General features: G+C 43.0%; 1 protein-coding gene across 4 annotated transcripts in view; it reads right to left on the reverse strand.

The window, feature by feature from the left end:
* Positions 1–4,627: 4,627 nt before the first annotated feature.
* AGL (amylo-alpha-1,6-glucosidase and 4-alpha-glucanotransferase) overlaps positions 4,628–20,706 on the reverse strand; it is a 49,092-nt gene continuing 33,013 nt past the window's right edge. For all 4 annotated transcript variants that reach the window (XM_081865652.1, XM_081865655.1, XM_081865654.1 and 1 more), the window contains exons 24-34: positions 20,324–20,499; positions 19,530–19,632; positions 18,896–19,121; positions 18,013–18,124; positions 17,558–17,693; positions 14,643–14,755; positions 14,045–14,256; positions 12,439–12,536; positions 11,698–11,785; positions 11,455–11,588; positions 4,628–8,496 (exon numbers count right to left, since the gene is read on the reverse strand). In XM_081865652.1, the coding sequence (XP_081721778.1) occupies positions 8,379–8,496; positions 11,455–11,588; positions 11,698–11,785; positions 12,439–12,536; positions 14,045–14,256; positions 14,643–14,755; positions 17,558–17,693; positions 18,013–18,124; positions 18,896–19,121; positions 19,530–19,632; positions 20,324–20,499 (1,516 nt within the window). In that variant the 3' untranslated portion in view covers positions 4,628–8,378. The remainder of the gene's footprint in view (positions 8,497–11,454; positions 11,589–11,697; positions 11,786–12,438; positions 12,537–14,044; positions 14,257–14,642; positions 14,756–17,557; positions 17,694–18,012; positions 18,125–18,895; positions 19,122–19,529; positions 19,633–20,323; positions 20,500–20,706) is intronic.

Raw genomic sequence — 20,706 nt, forward strand, 5'->3', positions numbered from 1 at the left:
GGCACATATCATCCTCTAGAACAACGGTTCTCAACCTGTGGGTCCCCAGATGTTGTTGGACTACAACTCCCATCATCCCCGAGCTCTGGCCTTGCTAGCTAGGGGTGATGGGTGTTGTAGTTCAACAACATCTGGAGACCCACAGGTTGGGAAAGGCTGCTCTAGAATAAAATAGCTTACTAGGGAAATGCTGAAGTTGCCCTTTGGGGCGCCTCAGGGTAATTTTTTTATGGTAGCCCAAATCTCAGTTGTATGGGTTTATGTATATATCTCAATTTTAACTCATGAGCTATTACTGCAATATGCTCCGATTGTATATTTTACCTTTATGAACACTGTTTTTATTGTGTTATGTTATTAGAGCTGGTCTTTGACCGTAATAAATTATCTAAGACTCTAAACCCACTGTGACCATTCTTTGACAACTAAATCTGGCCTTAACGTTTATACATATATTCCCCCCCCCACCAGACTACGTTTACTGCAAATGAAACAGCAGCCTTTTGCCAGGCAACCTGGTTGTGTGGAGACGTTAACTTGTTTTGCTTTAATAACCATTCTAGGAAGCATTTGGGGGCGTGAGAACTGCAGGTGGGGGGGTTGGGAAGGCAAAAACAAATGCTGTATAAGGATATTAGCAAACAGCTTTTGGCACACCACCACATGGCACGGAAAACGCCGGGTGGATTCTTTGCGACGCTTGAATTTCTGAGTCTTTAGGATATATAACTCTCAAGGCAAATTAATGAATGGCACAAATGGAACAGCCATTAGATGTGAACAAGTTATTATCATGAGCGCTGCTCATCTGTCTCGCAGGAACAAAATGTACATGCTTCAAACTCTGTTCCAAGACACTGGCTAGCTGTAGATGGTCGAGATGGAGATATGGTGGCCTTTCTAGTTTCCCTAGGTATTTTAAATTGCTTCTGCGATGTATGTTCTACACAATGTGTTCATCTATTAATGCAGAGTACCACCAAGTTTAGGGACACGGGTGGTGCTGTGGGTAAAACCTTAGCGCCTAAGACTTGCCGATCGCATGGTCGGCGGTTCGAATCCCCGCGGCGGGGTGAGCTCCCGTCATTCGGTCCCAGCTCCTGCCCACCTAGCAGTTCGAAAGCACACTTAAGTGCAAGTAGATAAATAGGTACCACTTTATAGCGGGAAGGTAAACGGCGTTTCCATGTGCTGCGCTGGTGCTGGCTCGCCAGAGCAGCTTCGTCACACTGGCCACGTGACCTGGAAGTGTCTCCGGACAGCGCTGGCCCCCAGCCTCTTAAGTGAGATGGGCGCACAACCCTAGAGTCGGACACGACTGGCCCGTACGGGCAGGGGTACCTTTACCTTTACCACCAAGTTTAATATTGCCCCTAGTCTGTACAACTGGCAGGATTGTAATCTTACAGATTTTTTGTTGTTTAGTCGTTTAGTCATGTCCGACTCTTCATGACCCCATGGACCAGAGCATGCCAGGCACTCCTGTCTTCCACTGCCTCCCGCAGTTTGGTCAAACTCATGCTGGTAGCTTCGAGAACACTGTCCAACCATCTCGTCCTCTGTCGTCCCCTTCTCCTTGTGCCCTCAATCTTTCCCAACATCAGGGTCTTTTCCAGGGAGTCTTCTCTTCTCATGAGGTGGCCAAAGTATTGGAGCCTCAGCTTCAGGATCTGTCCTTCCGGTGAGCACTCAGGGCTGATTTCCTTCAGAATGGAAAGGTTTGATCTTCTTGCAGTCCATGGGACTCTCAAGAGTCTCCTCCAGCACCATAATTCAAAAGCATCAATTCTTCAGTGATCAGATATAGATATATCAATCTTACAGATAGATATATCTATATCTGTCTTTCACATTATTCAATTCCGTCCAGGTTTTAAAAGGTTTTTCTTTTTTACACTAAGGTACAGTGCGTTAGAATCTAGCTTACCAGAGGAAACCCTTTCCACTCGCATGCTCTTCTGGGGGAAGCGGGGGGCAGAGACGCCGTCTTTGAAACAAGATGTAAAAACACAATCTGTGCTTGAACTTAACAGTGAGTAAATTATTCTGCTGTTGCAAGGTACAAATTGCACACTGAGCAAATTTCACATTCAGCCTTGAGTCATGATGTTGGCCGAGAGACATGGAACATTAACAGAATATGGATTTCTAATGCGCACCAATGTAAATTGCTGAAAAAAAACTGCTACTGTCACTGTGCTAGTGGACAAATATTTATCATGATTTAAAGTACAGTGGCCCCTCGGGTTAAGAACTTAATTCGTTCTGGAGGTCCGTTCTTAACCTGAAACTGTTCTTAACCTGAGGTACCACTTTAGCTAATGGGGCCTCCCGCTGCCACCGCCGTGCGAATTCTGTTCTCATCCTGAAGCAAAGTTCTTAACCTGAGGTACTATTTCTGGGTTAGTGGAGTCTGTAACCTGAAGCGTCTGTAACCTGAGGTACCTCTGTACTGATGTGGTATATTATGGTTTGCTTCCTTAAGGATTTCCCACCGGGGCTGATGTGTGACTATGTTTGCGATGTAAGGAATTTTTCATAAAACTGAACATACTTGTAATACATGTTCTGACACATCATAGGCTTAGAGCCTCATTTCCATGCCAGCGCAAAAGCAAATACTGGCAGGATCCTTAAGAGATTAACTTTCCAGTGGTAATCATTATTTCTTACTTGCATTCCAGTTCTGCTTAGACGGCCCAGGTCAGGTGCTTAGCCTTGAATGCACTAAATGTTATACAAACATAATGCAACTGCATGACAAAAAGCATCCATTAGCAGACTGTTAAAGAAAGCAATCCGTACTCTAAAATGATGGCGCACTTATGACAGAAGTAGTACCGCCCTCTCAACATGTCAAGGGATTCAGATAAATTATGTAGCAGCATAATGCAGTTTCTGGCCGCCATTAAACCGTAGAATTGTAGAGTTGGAAGGAGCCCTGTGGGTTATCTAGTTCAACCTCCTACAACGCAGGAATCTTTTGACGAACGTGGGGCTCAAACTCACAATCCTGAGATCGAGTGGTTGCTTTGGGGTCTAGGCAGTTACCTTGTACATCCCAGAGCAGGGCCTGCTGAAGACATTTTGGCACCAGAGGCAAACCACAAAATGGCGCCTCCCCGCCAGGGATAAAGGATTGAGTGAAGATAGACTGGTGACTGGGAGCGGCCGCCAAGACCATATAACACCAGTCTTGAAAGATCTACACTGGCTCCCAGTACGTTTCCGAGCACAATGCAAAGTGTTGGTGCTGACCTTTAAAGCCCTAAACGGCCTCAGTTCAGTATACCTGAAGGAGCGTCTCCACCTCCATCGTTCAGCTCGGACACTGAGATCCAGTGCCAAGGGCCTTCTGGCGGTTCTCTCGCTGTGAGAAGCCAAGTTACAGGGAACCAGGCAGAGGGCCTTCTTGGTAGTGGCACCCGCCCTGTGGAACGCCCACCCACCAGATGTCAAAGAGAAAAATAACTACCAAACTTTTAGAAGACATCTGAAGGCAGCCCTGTTTAGGGAAGCTTTTAATGTTTAATAGGTTATTGTATTTGTGTTTTGTTGGAAGCCGCCCAGAGTGGCTGGGGAAGCCCAGCCAGATGGGCGGGGTAAAAATAATAATAATTATTATTATAATATACACAGGGAAGGTGTACATGTGCGGAATCAAATTGACCTTACCTGATGTTTTAAGTGGGAATCAAAGGCTGTCACAGGAGGGCGGTACTCTGAATCACACTGGGCAGGTTCAGGAGACCCCAGCAGTACCAGATTTAGGGTGGTCTGAACACTGTCTCCCCTGCACAGGGCACCGAGCTGAGGGGGGGCACAAAATTGAGAAGCTCCACAGTTGAGCAGCTCCATTTGGGTGTGCCAAATGTTGACCACGCTCAGGGGGGCAGATTACCCAAGTCCGCCCGAGGGCAGCCCCTGTCATTTCCTCTCTAGGGGTGGGAGACCAGCAGTGCTTCCTATTTGTTGCGAGGCCACTGTAGAGGTGGCATTGGGGGGTGGCGTGGCAGATCTGGCCTCGAAGGAGTGCACCACAGTCATTGTTGTTACTGCAGCAGCAGTGGGAGGTCAGATCTGCTGCCCCTGTGGATTCTGCCGCCTGAGGCAGTTGCCTCACCTTGCCTCATGGGTGAGCTGGCGCTGGCCCCTAGTTTCTACTATAAGGAATCTGCCTTAGACTGAGTCAGACCATTGGTTCATTAGCCCAGTATTGTCTACACTGACAGGCAGTGACCCTCCAGGATTTCAGATGCTTACTAAAGTGCAAGTCCCATTAAACTCATGATGCTTAGGCTTTCTCTTGTAAGTAGTTTATTCTTTCCAACCAAGGTCATCATCTAAATACATGATTTGAGATGGTGTGCACTTACCACTCATCATCCTGACTCCTGCAAAATGAGTTCAGGGCAAACTCCTGGAATGACTACAGGCAAAAGGCACTCCAGCATCAATTTCCTTTTTGACCTGCCCAGAAACATCATTTTCTTTTGAACACCAGTTGGCCAGAGATGCCAAATTTGGCTCTTGTTTTCTAATAAAAGGTTCCAACTCTCACTGGACCACCATGATCCCTTGCTAGGACCACCAGTTATGATTATATTTTAATAAATGAAGGGACATGCAACTTTGTTAGACTTTTATTGTATGTCACTCACATAACTGCAGAAAATAATCATCCATGTAACAAAAATAACTGTACCAGACAAGACACACAGGACTCATGTGTGCAACAATTGCACTTCTCATCATATGACATGCAGCATTAACTATGATTCCCTTTTAAATTGTTTTTTAGGTTTGGTAAGTACCTTCTGAAATGAAAATTACATCGCTATTTCAGTTAAGCAGCAGTAGCAACATGTACAGATGAGATACCCAGATGGCTTTTGCTCTATTGTTTGAAAGAGAATGAAACACTGATTGCTAGGATGCATGGCAGAAGATAAGACTGTGGAAGATATGCAGTTACCTTTTCGGTCTACCTACAGAAAGTATTGTTAATCGTATGTTGTGGGCATTAACCTGTTGGCTTTGCAATGCCTGCTAGAACAAGCTGTAAACTTCAGTGGCATTTTAAACTCGCATTGTGTACAGGTAACTCACAGGCTTATTTTACTTACACGATTGTAGCTTTGCATTTGTGGGTGGGAAATGGAGAGCAGAAGAAATCCATTCTCCATTTGCTTATTTCCTACCTTCCCATCAAAGCTACAACTGCAGGCTTACCCAGCTTTTGGGAAGGTGGAATGAGGGCTCTGGTAAGGTCCTAGAGCCCTTCCAGCCTTTCCCCCAAAACCAAGCAAGCCCTCCAACTTGGGGGGGAGGGCGGTCGGTCCCGGGGGTTCCTGGCTTTACGTCTTTTTGCACTTATGTGTGGAACCCCATGGCCAAACCCTTGCATAGGTTGCAAGTTACCTGCATACTGCTTTAAGATGCACAGTAGTATAAGATACTAGTATCTCCTAATTGTTAAGTCTCTTTATCTTTATTAAATATTGTTCTCCAAGCACATACTAACTATGAGTTCCACAGCAGATTTTTCTATTCTACATCTTGACAGAAACAAGTATCATGAATGCCTGAGTTCACTGGCTAAGTAGCAGAATAGATATTTTCATACAAAAGTGTCCTTTCTTCCCAACCAAGTTTGGACAGTGAAATTTAGGTCAACAGCACTGTTGGCAAAATAATGCTTAGTTCCCACCCCCGCAATTAAGGCATTTCAATTGACATTAAAAACATTAATTTTTTTGGTAACAGTTAGCATAATTCAAAAATCTTAAGGTATGCTATTTATTTGTACAGGTGAAGAACTGAAATGTATTTAAGCATTTTTAACATCACTGCAAAATAAGAAATATATTAACATGAAAATATCTGTTGTTTTCAGACAGGGCAGTGCAACTTAAGAAAAACTTCAACGGAACGGAAAACACTGACAACTCACTCTTCCTGTTCAATGTTGTGAAATGCCCAAACCATGTGCAAATCTATTTAGTAACAAATGCAATTTGGCAAACTGAATTTTAAGCCGTGAACAAACCTTTTGCTATTAAAAACCAGACACCCACCTTCCCATGCAGTCAGGGCAGCACAGGGCTCAATACAGGTCACTTCCAGATAACCTGCTTTTGAGCATTCACCCAGATCTGTTTGCACACAATCTGCATGGAGGTTATACAACGTCTAACGATTTGTTTGTGAGGTTATATGATGTAGCATCAAGCAGCTGTTATCCTATATCTTTCAGTGCATTTCCCCATCTCTTTCCTTATTGCAATAAGCCATATTTTTGGGGTGGGGTGGGGTGGGGTGGGGGAAAGGTTTGCTGTGCAAAAGCGCCAAAACCACTGTGAATTTGCAAGTATGTGACTGAATTGCACCTGAAAGATAGTGGCGTTCTAGAAGCAAAAATGCAAGAGAGCTGCCACTTTCATATCAACTTTGACTCCAAGCACCAAGGGATTTCAATACTAAATAGCACAACTTGGAAATATGTCGCTATGACGGTAATTCGCTTTTCTGACAATATTAATTGCCTGAGAGTCTCTAACAACTGTCAGTATTATTGATTCATTGCCTGCTGAAAGGTAATCTAGGTGGAGCCTATTACAAGGGCAGATGTAATATCCATAAATTTCTTCAAGGTGGCAATTCCAGTAACACTTATCACAACCTGGTCATATTAATTGGCTCTAATTTCCAAGGAAATGGATTTTGGGTTCAGTAGCTTGTTTTCCAGCAACGAAACAGTGCAGTCTACTCAGAATTCGGCCTCGCTGAGTTTAAAGGGATTGATTCCCAGGCAAATGAATATAGGATTGCAGCTTTAATTGTTTTAATGAAAGTTATTTTAAATGCCAAGTGATATGTTAAGGCTAGTAAATTTTCCCAACAGATTGAGGAAATATATACCAGGCTAAGAAAAAGTCCTTTAGATAAGAGTCTTAAAAATAATAATAATCAGATACATAATATTTTAATTAACCACCCATTACTATAACTGTAAATGATTAGAAATGTCAAAACAATATAAAATTTTAACACTAGAATTTGTTGTTTATTGATGAAAAGAATCCTACCCAAAAATATTAGGTGAAATTCAGTGACACAATTATGATCAAATGGAAGCCGTAGTCCACGTGTCAACCATTCAGATTCCTTAAATTATTCTTAGTATCAAAGTGCCTATATAGACAAATTAACTATATATTGTGCTTTTAAAAAGTGATATGTATCACAATATAGCTGTGGCATAGTATTTTCTCCAACCTGTTTGTCTGCACTGAGTGTGATTTTAAGAACAGAGAATGCAAGTAAGCTGATCAGCATGTTCTCTGATAAACCTCTAACTACTATGCTTTTGCTTTGGTGATAAGTGTTTAAAAAAGCACTGAAATCAATAAAGTATTACTATTACAGGCACAAATTAAAGAAACAGGCAGTGAAATTTAATTGTCACCACAGTATATTTTAAGCCATTTCCTTTTTTTTGCAACAGAAGGGGACATCCTTGCCTAATCTGTCTCTCGCTGATTAATTAATTGCACTGATATAATGGCACAGCTGAATACAGGCTACTGAGATCCAGATCAAGTGCATTTGGGGTGAAAGAAGATATTTTTTCCCTATGGTTGTAGCAAGTTGCTTTAGATAAGCAGCCTGTCACATGGAAGAAGCTTCTGAAACACAAGATTTAAAAACTGCTATGCAGCTACTTGACATGATGGCTCCATGGTGCAAAGCAGGAATCAGTGTTGCGACTTTTACTTAATTACCTGAACGAGGAAAACCAACCCTTATCATAGGACAGGCATAGGCAAACTTGGCCCTCCAGATGTTTTGGGACTACAACTCCCATGATCCCTAGCTAACAGGACTAGTGGTCAGGGATTATGGTAATTGTAGTCCCAAAACATCTGGAGGGCCGAGTTTGCCTATGCCTGCCATAGGAGGTAACCAGCTCCCTTCAAGGTGACTCTGCAAGCTATATCCAGAGCACCGATTCACCACTTGAAACCAGCTTTGGTTGAATGTTATAGGTATGCACATAACACATCAACATTTGATTAGCTTGTCACCTTGAGCAAAAAAAGAGAGATCCCGAGTTTGAAACCTGTTACTGTAGAATGTGTAATACTTTTAATCTAAACCTATCTGACTATATTCTCAAGTGATGGTTCTTTTTAGTTTTTCTGATCCTAGTCCTCGCAATCAAAACAAATATCATGGTGTGATTCTCAAAGGATGGGCATCAAATGCTCCTAACAAGTGTCTGGCCAGTGCAGGCACAGTCCACTACTAAAGCAGGATATGCATGGTTACGGCATTCGTGGCAAAGCTTGCAGTTTCATCAAGGCAGGCAAAGACGTTTACAAGTCATTGAGAACCTCAAGGATCACAGCAATGGACCAGGCCTGTGTTTCACAGCTGAAAGGGCAGTACTGACCATTTTCGTTAGTCAGTTCTGGGAGACCTTTCCAAGGCGATCTGCCAAAACAAACAAGCAAAAAGTTAATGCATCACTACTGGAACTACCGAGCATTTTAATATATTAAAGCAACCCATCTCACATAAAGGACAGCACACATGGGTGTGTGTGAAAGAGTATAGACCAGGAATTATAACTATTTGGCAAACTGCTCCGATTTCAAATCCACCCCCCCCCTTTTTAAAGAAAAGTCTAATGTACATTAGAAAAAGTGGGAAGCTTCCAGCTGTGAAAAAGATGAAAGAGAATTGCAGATTTAGACGACAAAACTTTACTAAGCTCAATGCCTTTCAGCATTGCTTTTTTTTCTTAAAAAATGTTTAGAGGTACTCTCATTTTGACTCAAGAAAATCACCATTTTATAGTTCAAATCGGGGAAAATAAATACAGTAAAGGGACAAAATGTTTAGGGGTATGCGTACCCCTGTGCCCCCCCCCGAAAAAAAGCACTATCTTTTGAAATGAGTTCTTCCTCAGGGGCACTCTTAAAACTAGCAATTTCACTCCTAGCCTCTTACATACAAATATAATTTTGTTTGTATGCCGCCTTTCCATAGTTCAAACCATGCTCAAGGCAGCATACAACATGAAAAAACTCATATAATTACAAATATAACAAATAGTCATAAACAATAAATAAAGCATCCCAAGTACACAATCAAATGGAACGATTTCCACATAAATCAAAATAAGATTCTCTAAAATAGAGAATCAGGCTGCTGCAAAATAATAGTCGAGGACTGAAATTGCTCTACTCTATATTAATGACAAAACAATGCTATCAATTATACTCAATCACTGGACACAGAGAGAAAATTATTAAGATGACTTTGTGTATACATTCCATTGTTGCCCAATTTCCCTTTTACTGGGGCTTGCATTTACATTCATTGTCTTGGTATTTCAGTGAAATAGCCTGTGTTATTCAGTACACAAGGACCAAGCAAAACAAACCAGCAGGATCCAGGTAGAGGCAGAACAGCTGGTTTCCAAAAAGCATAAACCTTGGCCCAGAGAACAGTGTGTGCATGTTACTGCAGTGACAATCTACACAACAAAGACTGGGGAAGGAAAACATTAGTGTCTCACGGTGCCCATCTGATAAGACGGGGGTTGGCCACTATTAAGAACACTGAGATCATGATGGATTTCTGCATGCGACCAAAAACTTTTCGGAAGACAGGCCACCCAGACCAAGTTCTGCCCCCTTCCTTGCATTTTCTCTCTCTTTTGTCATGGTTCTGGACAGTTAAGAGTTAACATTCCAGGAAGCGTTCTTATTCACTGGGTGCATTGCCCACATGACCTGGGCATTTTCCTTTGATCTATGCTCTCTGGGGACGCGGGTGGCGCTGTGGGTTAAACCACAGAGCCTAGGACTTGCCGATCAGAAGGTTGGCGGTTCGAATCCCCGTGACGGGGTGAGCTCCCGTTGCTCAGTCCCTGCTCCTGCCAACCTAGCAGTTCAAAAGCACCTCAAAGTGCAAGTAGATAAATAGGTACCGCTCCAGCGGGAAGGTAAACGGCGTTTCTGTGTGCTGCTCTGGTTCACCAGAAGCGGCTTAGTCATGCTGGCCACATGACCTGGAAGCTGTACGCCGGCTCCCTCGGCCAGTAAAGCGAGATGAGCACCACAACCCCAGAGTCGGCCACGACTGGACCTAATGGTCAGGGGTCCTTTTACCTTTACCTTTATGCTCTCTGGGGGCTGCAGAGAGCAGTCTGTCTGAGAATGTGAGCAAGGTAGTTTCGTTTTTGTTAGAGACAGAAAGTTGCAAACATGCAGCTAGATTCTGTAAGTTTTCTTTTCTGTTTGTTATGCTTCTAAATAAAGAGTGTTAAAGTAGAAGCACTGGTGTCGAGCTGAGTTATTGAAGACACCACGCAGACACAGACAAAGCCATTTTACGCTGCGTGTGAACTCTGCTATTATCTGGCAACTGAGAAGAGTGGCAGCGCGAGTGGCAGCGTGTGGGCACCATTGAAGTTTGTTGGAGTGGCAATAAATGAAATTTATTGCAGGGCCATTGCAGCAGACTCAGTGGGTCAAAGGATTTACAACCCACAAACTTTAACATCTTTCCCCAACCAAGAACTGGCTTTCCAACCTATTGCAAGGATAATCTGTTATTGCAGTTTCCCAGGCAACCATGATAAGCAAGCAAAGTACCGTATTTTTCGCTCTATAAGACGCCCCAGGCCACAAGACGCACCTAGTTTTTGGAGGAGGAAAACAAGAAAAAAAATATTCTGAATCTCAGAAGCCAGAACAGCAAGAGGGATCGCTGTGCAGTGAAAGCAGTAATCCCTCTTGCTGTTCTGGCTTCTGAGATAGCTGCGCAGCCTGCATTCGCTCCCTAAGACGCACACACACATCCCCCCTTACTTTTTAGGAGGGAAAAAGCAAGTCTTATACAGCAAAAAAATACGGTACTTGCCTGATGTGGGCATTCTACTCTCCATCCCCATCTCTACACACAGAAAGGTATGTCTCGTATGCAATGATTCACAAGTGATTTCCTACTTCTGCATACAGGTTACGGCTGATGGGACTAGGCCAGTAGATCTTTCCAATTTAAAAGCCTTTAGGGTCGAGGCATGAAAGTATCACAACAAATTAATAATGGCTCGTGATACACTTGCGGTCTCACTCTTGTCTAAAATGTACAGCTCAGTGTTTCCCAAACTTGGGTCTCTCCAGCTGTTTCTGGACTACAATTCCCACCATTCCTGACCACTGGTCCTGCTAGCTAGGGATGATGGGAATTGTAGTCCAAAAACAGCTGGAGAGACCCAAGTTTGGGAAACACTGGTACTAGCGAAAAGCCCTGGTTCCATTTTATAGGTCTCATAAAAACAGCTTTTACATTCCCCGTAATTCTTCTGCAAAGAATTTCCTTCATTATCCCCCCCGCCTTTTTTGGCTGCAGTGTGTATATGCTTAAATGAAAAGCTACCTCTCAAGATGGACGTAATGGCGAGAAAGAGCATTCTTAATCAAATAGACAGTCTTCGCATAGATCTCTGGACCAATTAACTTGGAGAAGTACAACTTGGCACGAAGAAAATATCCAATTGGCCACAACCATTCCTTAAAATAAAATAAAAAAGGCAAGAGAAGCAGAATTAAGGACACACATTTTTGGCAATGGAAAACCAAAATCTGTTGGGGAGAAAAAGTGCTGAAGCACAAAACTTACGGGTCCTTGGTGATAATTAAATCCTCTTGCCACATTGTAGTTATCATTGTCTAAGGCATTGTCGTAGACACCACAGTAAACCATATCACTGTAGACAAAAAAAAAATCACAAAGGGCAAATAAGTACAATTATAGAAAGCTGCATGAAAAGATACAGAATTGTTTAGGGAGAATAGATCTCAATTCAAAAGAATTCTAATCAAAACATTTCCAACATCTCCTCCCCCATCCACCGTTATTTCTAAGCAACATTACACAGATCAATTCTGCTCGTATATTTCCAGAGGTGGCAACAAGCTGCGTAATTCCCTCTTCAGGGAAGCTTGGTCTCCCAAAAAGCTTTTAAAATGGCATGGTTGTTTGTTTATTTTTTTCTTCCAAAAGATTTCTTTTCACACTGATGGGGACACAAACTTATTTAAGCCATGGAGCATGGCACCATTTTAGTTACATGCTCAAAGTTAACCCCCCCCCCGGCAAATGTATTCAAATTGTGGTTTCATTAAAGCACAGGGGAAATCATATTCGCTGGATTGAGATGGGAATATCGGAAAGATAGATGCTACCCACTGGGAGGTTTTGAACAAAGTTTCTCTGTCAAGGAATCTTATATTTGATGCAACAGAACTCCAGGTTTCTATTAATGAAGAAGCCCTGGAGACGGAGACTTCGGTGTTTGCCTTGCACAGAATTTAGCTCCTAATTCTGAGCAAGATCAAATCAGCCTTCTATCGCACTTACTCTGGGTCCAAAGTTTTCATGCCAAGTGGACCTAGTAGCTTTTCCTCTACCATTTCAAGTGCTTTCCACGCTCGCTCAGGAGAGAACAATTCAGGTGCCTTGATAAAAAAACCAAGGGGAAAAAACCACTTAAAAACCAATAGCAAAACCCTGGAAAATTAAATGAACAAGCTTCATCCTGGTTTTCACACATATTTTACCCCCTCCCCAGTATATCCACAATGCAACCTAAAATCTCAATGTAAAATCAGTGTTTAAATAGCCTAATTTTTCATAGAGCACAATTCGCAAATATTCCAAGTTGCTAGTGTTGACCTTTCCTCTTGACTCCCAAGACAAGGAAGGAAGCAGAGCTCAGGGAAACTGGAGCCCAGAGACTTTGGATCCCAGGTGATGTGAGAACCACCAGCATTGCAGGGCCTGGTGGGAATATTTCAAAGCACCTCACTGATAGGGAACTGAACATCACAGGCTAGCAGCTGTTCTCTGCAGGGTTTGTGAGCACTTCTGATTGTTCTATGGCAGATGAACTCTGCTGAGTCTAGACCTCACTGAAGGATGGACGAATCTGAGAACTTTGCCTTCTCTTCATTTCTCATTTTCCCAATCTTAAGTTCACAGCTGATCACAGTTCAGGCAATTTTCACACCAGTTTGCAAATAGATTATGCGCCCACCCAGAGCATGTTTTGCTGTGTTATTATGTTGGAAGCCACTCAGAGTGGCTGGGGCAACCCAGTCAGATGGGAGGAGTAAAGGTAAAGGGAACCCTGACCATTAGTTCCAGTCGTGGCCAACTCTGGGGTTGTGGACTCATCTCGCTTTATTGGCCAAGGGAGCCATCGTATAGCTTCCGGGTCATGTGGCCAGCATGACTAAGCTGCTTCTGGTGAACCAGACCCAAAATGCTCATCTAATGATAACGAGTTAACGGACCCATCAGATTTTGGAGAGGTTATTTCAGAAGTAATGTTCAGTGGGATTCCTCCCCCAAATCACATTTCGCTCATCATAGCTTGTAAAGTGCCAGTGAAGAAAAGCTAAACTAAAAGCCCAGTCCTAAACATGTCTACTCAGAAGCATGTTCTAGTGAATTTAAAAGAACTTTCTCTTAGGTAAGTAGAGTTAGGACTGCAGCCTAAATTATGTAATGTAAGTTGAGTTTAAAAAGAAGAAGAGAAAAAATTTATGTGGTTTGAAAAGTAAAGGTAAAGGTACCCCTGCCCGTACGGGCCAGTCGTGTCCGACTCTAGGGTTGTGCGCCCATCTCACTTAAGAGGCCGGGGGCCAGCGCTGTCCGGAGACACTTCCGGGTCACGTGGCCAGTGTGACGAAGCTGCTCTGGCAAGCCAGCACCAGCGCAGCACACGGAAATGCCGTTTATCTTCCCGCTATAAAGCGGTACCTATTTATCTACTTGCACTTAGGGGTGCTTTCGAACTGCTAGGTGGGCAGGAGCTGGGACCGAAAGACGGGAGCTCACCCCGCCGCGGGGATTTGAACCACTGACCATACGATCGGCAAGTCCTAGGCACTGAGGTTTTACTCACAGCACCACCCGCGTCCCCTAAAAAGTCCCCCGAAAAGTACGTTTACACAATACATACCACAACCATTGCTATAGGGAAATTTGGCCTTAGTTGATAATCACACCAAGGACTTGAAGCTCCATAGCTGTCCTTATATATGCCTCGCTTGTGAACCAGAGTTGGGTGTTTCTCATTGGGATCTGCTGGATTCTCAGAGACAAAGAACAGCTTTTCAAAGTGTGCCAGGATTTTTCTGTTCCACTGATCATACGTTATGGTCTCTTCTTTCCCTGGAAAACAATATAATGTGAAAGACTGGTTTTGATAATGCTTCAGTGCCAACAGAAAAATATATATATAAAGACCTGTGTTGGTTTAATTTCAAAGACAAATATGAACCTGAAATATACTCTACATAAGTACTATGGCTTGGTGTTCAGTGGTAGTCAACAAGATTCCTCAGGCCTGAATGTTTGAACCAGAGCACTGTCAAAAATATTGCTACACACTCAGAACATTATCCTTGGGTGCAGCACAGTTAATAATAGTTATGATTTTGTAGTAAAAATACTGACTGACCTTGCAGAGTTGTTGTAAATACTACAACTAAATAATGCATTTGAAATGGTTTGAATTTTCTCCATTCCCATCGTACATTGCAGATGAGACTACTTACCATGTCTTTTGATAGTAACTCCAGAATAAGGAAATATATTATTCTTGGACAACTCCAGCAACCAGCGAACTGTTGATTTGCATAAACCAACTATCTCCACAGCAGAACCATCTCTAAAAGGACGAGAGATATAGGTTTCAAGATTTACAAAGCAAGATTATAAATGACACTGCCCAAGGATTCCTTCCATCAGTATGTACCGTATTTTTCCCTCTATAACACGCAGATTTTTTCTCCTAAAAAGTAAGGGGAAATGTCTGTGCGTGTTATTGACGTGTGTGGTCCCTGGACTGGCGCGAGTGAAGGCAAAAATCAGGCAAATATTAAGGAAGCCTTGAAAAGAGGAAGCTGCTGCTTTCCTGCATTCTGCCTCAGGGTCTTACTGCCCACCTACTTCTGTTTTGTTACTGTGTTTGCTCAAACGGAACAAAGAGCAGAGAAAACCCCTCCCCTCCAGGCAAGCAGAGGGGAAAGCAGAGCGTCCTTCCTTCTAATTCCTCTCTGTGCTGTGCTCTGGTGCTGCTGCAGCTGCGTCTAGGGACTCGCAGGCAACATGCAGTGGGGGGGGGGGGGAGAGAGAGAGAGAGAGAGAGAGAGAGAGAGCGCGCTGGCTGGCTTGGGTGAGTGGGTGGGTGAACTTTTGCCTTCCTTTCCTTCCTCTGGTAAAAGCCCTCTCCTGCATTCTTAGCCAGCTGCTTCTCCGCACACCCCTCTCGGTGCTCCTTGTCCCTTCTATGTTTTTCCTTCCCTCCCCACTTAAAACGTGGTTACAAAGCACGGATCCACATGGATCCTCAGGATCTTTGCATTGGGTCACCCCAAATTCACCATCAGATCACATAGCAATGATCTGATGCAAAAACAGGGCTGCAATGGTGCAAAAATGTGGTTACAAAGCACGGATCCGCATGGATCCTCAGGATCTTTGCATTGGGTCACCCCAAATTCACCATCAGATCACATAGCAATGATCTGATGCAAAAACAGGGCTGCAATGGTGCAAAAACGTGGTTACAAAGCACGGATCCACATGGATCCTCAGGATCTTTGCATTGGGTCACCCCAAATTCACCATCAGATCACATAGCATGTCCATGGCTACAGCCTGCACCAAAAAAATCACGCGCCCACTGTTGCCTGGGGCTGCAATTGTGCAAAAACGTGGTTACAAAGCACAGATCCACATGGATTCTCAGGATTTTTGCATTGGGCTACCCCAAACTCACCGTCCGATCACATGTCTGTGGCCACAGCATGAAGCACAAAAATGATACATCCACTGTTTCATTCAGAATTATTTTTTCTTGTTTTCCTCCTCTAAAAACTATGTGCGTGTTATGGTCAGGTGCGTGTTATCGAGCGAAAAATACGGTATTCTGGGTCTAAACCAAGCATATACAACTCAGATCTCTCCAAGAACCACTTTTGTAGGTTTTAATTGAGGCTGCATCCAAGTTTTTGTTACCATTTTAACTTGGCATCTCTTTTCCTTCGTTCTCTACCAACCCCTTCTTTTTCCCCAAGGTATGCACTCTTCCCCACAGAGCTTGCTACTCTTTTTTGAGCCTCTAAGCGTCTGTACCCATGACCTCCCTTTCTTCTGCCTCCCATTTTTGCTTTCTGTCCCCCCCACCTCATTTCCAGTTCATTGAACTGCCCAACAGCAGCACACAAGGCCTTCGCCCTCCCAGCAATTTGTACCAGCTGCACAGCATGGCTGGCTGCAAAAGGGCTAGGACAGGGCTTCCCAAACTCGGGTCTCCAGCTGCTTTTGGACTACAACTCCCATCATCCCTAGCTAGCAAGAGCAGTGGTCAGGGATGATGGGAACTGTAGTCCGAAAACAAACTTGGAGACTCAAGTTTGGGAAACACTGGGCTACAAAAAGCGGGAACCGATTTCAACACACAAATCCAGGAGAAGAAGAGCAGCAATGCCTAATTTGTGACACAGACATTCTCCTAACCCTACTTGCATATTTGAGCTATTCCCACTACGATGGGAAAAGGTTACAAGTAAGTAGAATCCTGTCAGGGTGCTGGACAGCTGGCTTCGCATGCTCAAAGGTCCCGGGTTCAGTCCCTGCATCTTTTGTTAAAATGATCCAAAGACTTTTGCCTGTGACACCAGAGAGCCACTGGCAGTCAGAATACAGAATACACAATACTAGACTACAGAGGGACCGACCACAATGCCTTATTGTATCAGACTAAGGCAACTTCCGAGGTTCCCTTCACTGTGCAGGCCTGATCTGAACAGTCATGGATTAATACTGTTGCAGCTTAATATTGTTCCAGAAGTTGCTGATGACAAGGTTGGTTCAGACATCAGAAAGCTGATGATCTCCTACACGTGGAGGGAATTGGAAGTGGGTCTTCAGGATCTGACCTACCCGGCCTCATGAAGTGTCCGCATATTAAAATGGAAAAGCTGGGAAACCATGTAGCCTTTGAACCATGCAGCATGCACATATAACTAAATATAATTATTCAACCCACAAGGCTAAATGAATAGCACAGGGCAAAATGTGTTTAGCTGAAGAATACAACTATGCTACTAACTGATGTTTTGGAAAAGCAGCTTGGTTCCTTAAACATACTGGGTTGGAATCCAGAAGCAGGACAAATCCTGCACTCAAAGTTCTGCACGCATAAGCCCTTACAGAAGTTGTGGATGAACGACTAGCTAAATTGTATATAGTGACTGAGCAAAACGGGCACTTTAACACATTTTGATTTCAGCTAATAGGGTCTGAAAATACAGTTTTGAAAATCTATACATCATTTCCTCATAACTTTGCAGGTCCAAAGAAATATTGTTTGGCACACTTTTATTGAGGATTCAAAAACAACCACCATGTACTTATGCCATACCTATTAAGATGTCAATAACGCTGTAAAATCTTTATACCGTACCTCGGAGTGGCTGGAATTCCTTTGTTGCGAGCTCTGTCGCTCTCTCCCATCTTATCCATCCATGTGCCACAATTAAAACGGTTCCCTCCATAGACAAAGCCAGTTTCCATGTCCACACCCGCAGTCACATTAAAACCTACCAACCGGGAAAATGAGATGTTTTGCAAAGACCCACAGAGAGAAAGAGACAGCAATCTTACACAGGACCCGAGAAGCACCCCAGCCAAAACTAAAGAAGATTTCTAGTGCAGTACGATTAACGTTTAACGAAATATCTCTTTCCAGAACAAGAGAGACCTTAAAGATACATTTAAACATTTCTGCGCCTGTAGTATGTGTGGACAGATCGTCTTAAGCAAATACAATACACTTTGAAAGTAACATTTAGGGTGGTTTAAAAAGGAAGAATTTAATTTTTACTGGTGCAGAAAATAAATTGATGGATCGGAGTCTACCTTCGTCTCTCATATTCCGATCTATCTGCGGACCAGCATTCCTTTCGCGAAACTGTATGCCTTGCATATGTCTCTGCATGGCTTCTTGTATCACTTCATACAGTGGCTGGTCCTGAATTTGGGTTGGTGCAAATATACAAGAAGAAAAGAAATGGGAACAGCAAAAAAAGTTAAGCCAGACTCTTAGGACTCAGCTATATTAGTCAAAAAACAGTATTCTGAATGCGTTATAAACATGCGACAGCAGGTAGTGCTGGAGAGCAAAAAAAATTTAAAAATAAATAAATTGCGATTTTCCATAGTGGTTTTTCTTTTGTTATAACAATTTAATTTCTCTGTGTATAAATCCACCCTTAAAAACAGAATGAAGCCACAGTACTTTATGATACTTAAGAGATTTATTTGGCACTTTGTCCTCCGAAACAACACAACAGAAGTACCAAAGTTGTGTTATGCAATCGCAAAATTATATTTTTAACAAAGGTTTTTTGTCTTAACTATGGAGACAGTCACAGTTCAGTTAAAATTAGTTAACGGAAGAGCAACTCTGCTGGATCAGACCAAAGGCTCATTATAGTTCAGCATCTTGTTCTCACCGTGGCCAACCAGATGACTATGGAGAACCAGATGATTATGTAGAGGCTACAAGAAACAGCCCCCTCCCGCACTTGTGATTTCCAGCAACTGGTACCCAGAGACATCCTGCCTCCAACAGTAAGGCAGAACAGTCCTTGGCAGATCAGTTTAAGGCCATAGTGTGCCACGAGTGAGGAAGAGGTACAGGACAGGAAGATTTGTCCCCAGAGCTAGCACGCCCGTGACACATGCACGCAAGCAAGAGAGTCAAGCCACAACTTGAAGAGAAGGGCAAATTATAGATTACCTTTTGACCCGGTGGCAGAGGAGGGGAGTCATCTGTAGGATACATTCTGGATACAGGACACTTGAGAATGTCAGTGCCATTTGGAACGACCTTACAGTAGTCTTGTATGCACTGTAGCCACCACCAGACAGCGTCACGGCAATTGAATCTAGCATGAGTGCCCTGGCCAAGCAAGTTGGGAATGAGTCCATGTCTCAGCGTACCAGCAAACGCTAAAATTATGTTCCTGAAATTGGGGGAGGGAGGGAAAAGAAAAGGACATTTACATACGACCTAGAGGTTCCAAAAAAATAAATAGTGCAAACAGTGACTAGAATAATGAAGATAATTGGAACACAAGGGACACAAAATTACTTTTGAGAGCTGTAAACTCTTTAGAACAATATGGATCCCATTATTTAACAGTCTTTGAATACTGATACATACACAATGTTCTCCTGTTCTTTAAACTTAAATTATGTGTGTTTATATTTTCTTCAGTTAGGAAAATGTTAAGAACCACAGCACCAGAACATAATTGATTCCTGAGAGTGAATAAAAATAAAATAAAAAAAGAGTTCTTGGCTACGCTGGAGTAACCTTATACCAACAGCTACGTCAGCTAGTCACTACTGACATGTGAACCTGATCTCACCTCGCTTCCAAGTAACGTCCAGTAACTAACAGCAAACCTCGCAATGCAATGAATGTATCTCTTCCCCAGCAGCGGAAAATGCCAGATGAAAAATGAGGTAAGCCTAAAACAGCAAATATATATGTATTTAAGAACTTAATGGTACTCCAAACATGTTCTCATTTTTGTTTATAGTTGATCCCTCCCCAACTCCCCACCTGTAACTTACATAAATTATATTATATTATAACGCACACACCTTGACTAAATCACCGTTGTTCCACCATTAATCAATCAACAAAAATGAAAGCAAGCAATATCCCCTGTTGCTCCTAGGTTGGCAGTGTTTCTCAAACTTAGGTCCCCGGCTGTTGTTGCACTACAACTCCCATCATCCCTAGCTAGCAGGACCAGTGGTCAGGAATGATGGGAGTTGTAGTCCAACAACAGCCGGGGACCCAAGCTCGAGAAACACTGTGTTAGTGTGTCAACTGAAATGGACCTTTATGACTACTTAACACTTGTCTTGGCTAGTTAACAGTGCTTGTCTACTTGTTCGGGGCCTCCAGGTGCTACCCACTTCTGTGTGGGAGACAGGTAAAGTACAGGTACACACTGGGGAATGAACCCAGCATTTGTTACTAGGTTCACACAACCGTTCCCATCGATACAGTTTTTAGCAAGGCTGTTCATATTTGCTCCGCAAAGTCTCTCGGGCTTCCTAAACTTCTGCAGAGCACCAGCACACCCAATTCAGTGACCTGGAACGGATTCAAAACATTCAAATTCAAAATGTTCTTTCCTTCTTTACTTACCAGCTGCTAAAGTAACACAGCTCTGTTCTCTCTCCTTCGTAATGTCGTTCAGCCTATAAGGAACATCCTGAATGGCAGGAGACAGAGGGGGCAAGGACGGATACTTCCCTATTCCACACATCTGGACTGAACCCAAGGAAAGATGTTTAACAAATGTCGATCCATTCTGAACAAAGCTGTAATTAAAGGAACACTATTTATTTCTTTTATTATTATTTTTATTCATTCTTTAATTTATATTTTATACATTTATTTATGTTTTATACATTCTTTTTTTTGACAAAGTAATAACCATAAATAAATAAGAACAAAAATGTGCACCCTGCCACTGAGACCATTCCATTATAACTATCCAACCTCCCAAAATTTCAATACCTCTTGCA

This window comes from Podarcis erhardii (assembly GCF_964252035.2).
Source record: "Podarcis erhardii genome assembly, chromosome: 6".
Classification (NCBI taxonomy): domain Eukaryota; kingdom Metazoa; phylum Chordata; class Lepidosauria; order Squamata; family Lacertidae; genus Podarcis; species Podarcis erhardii.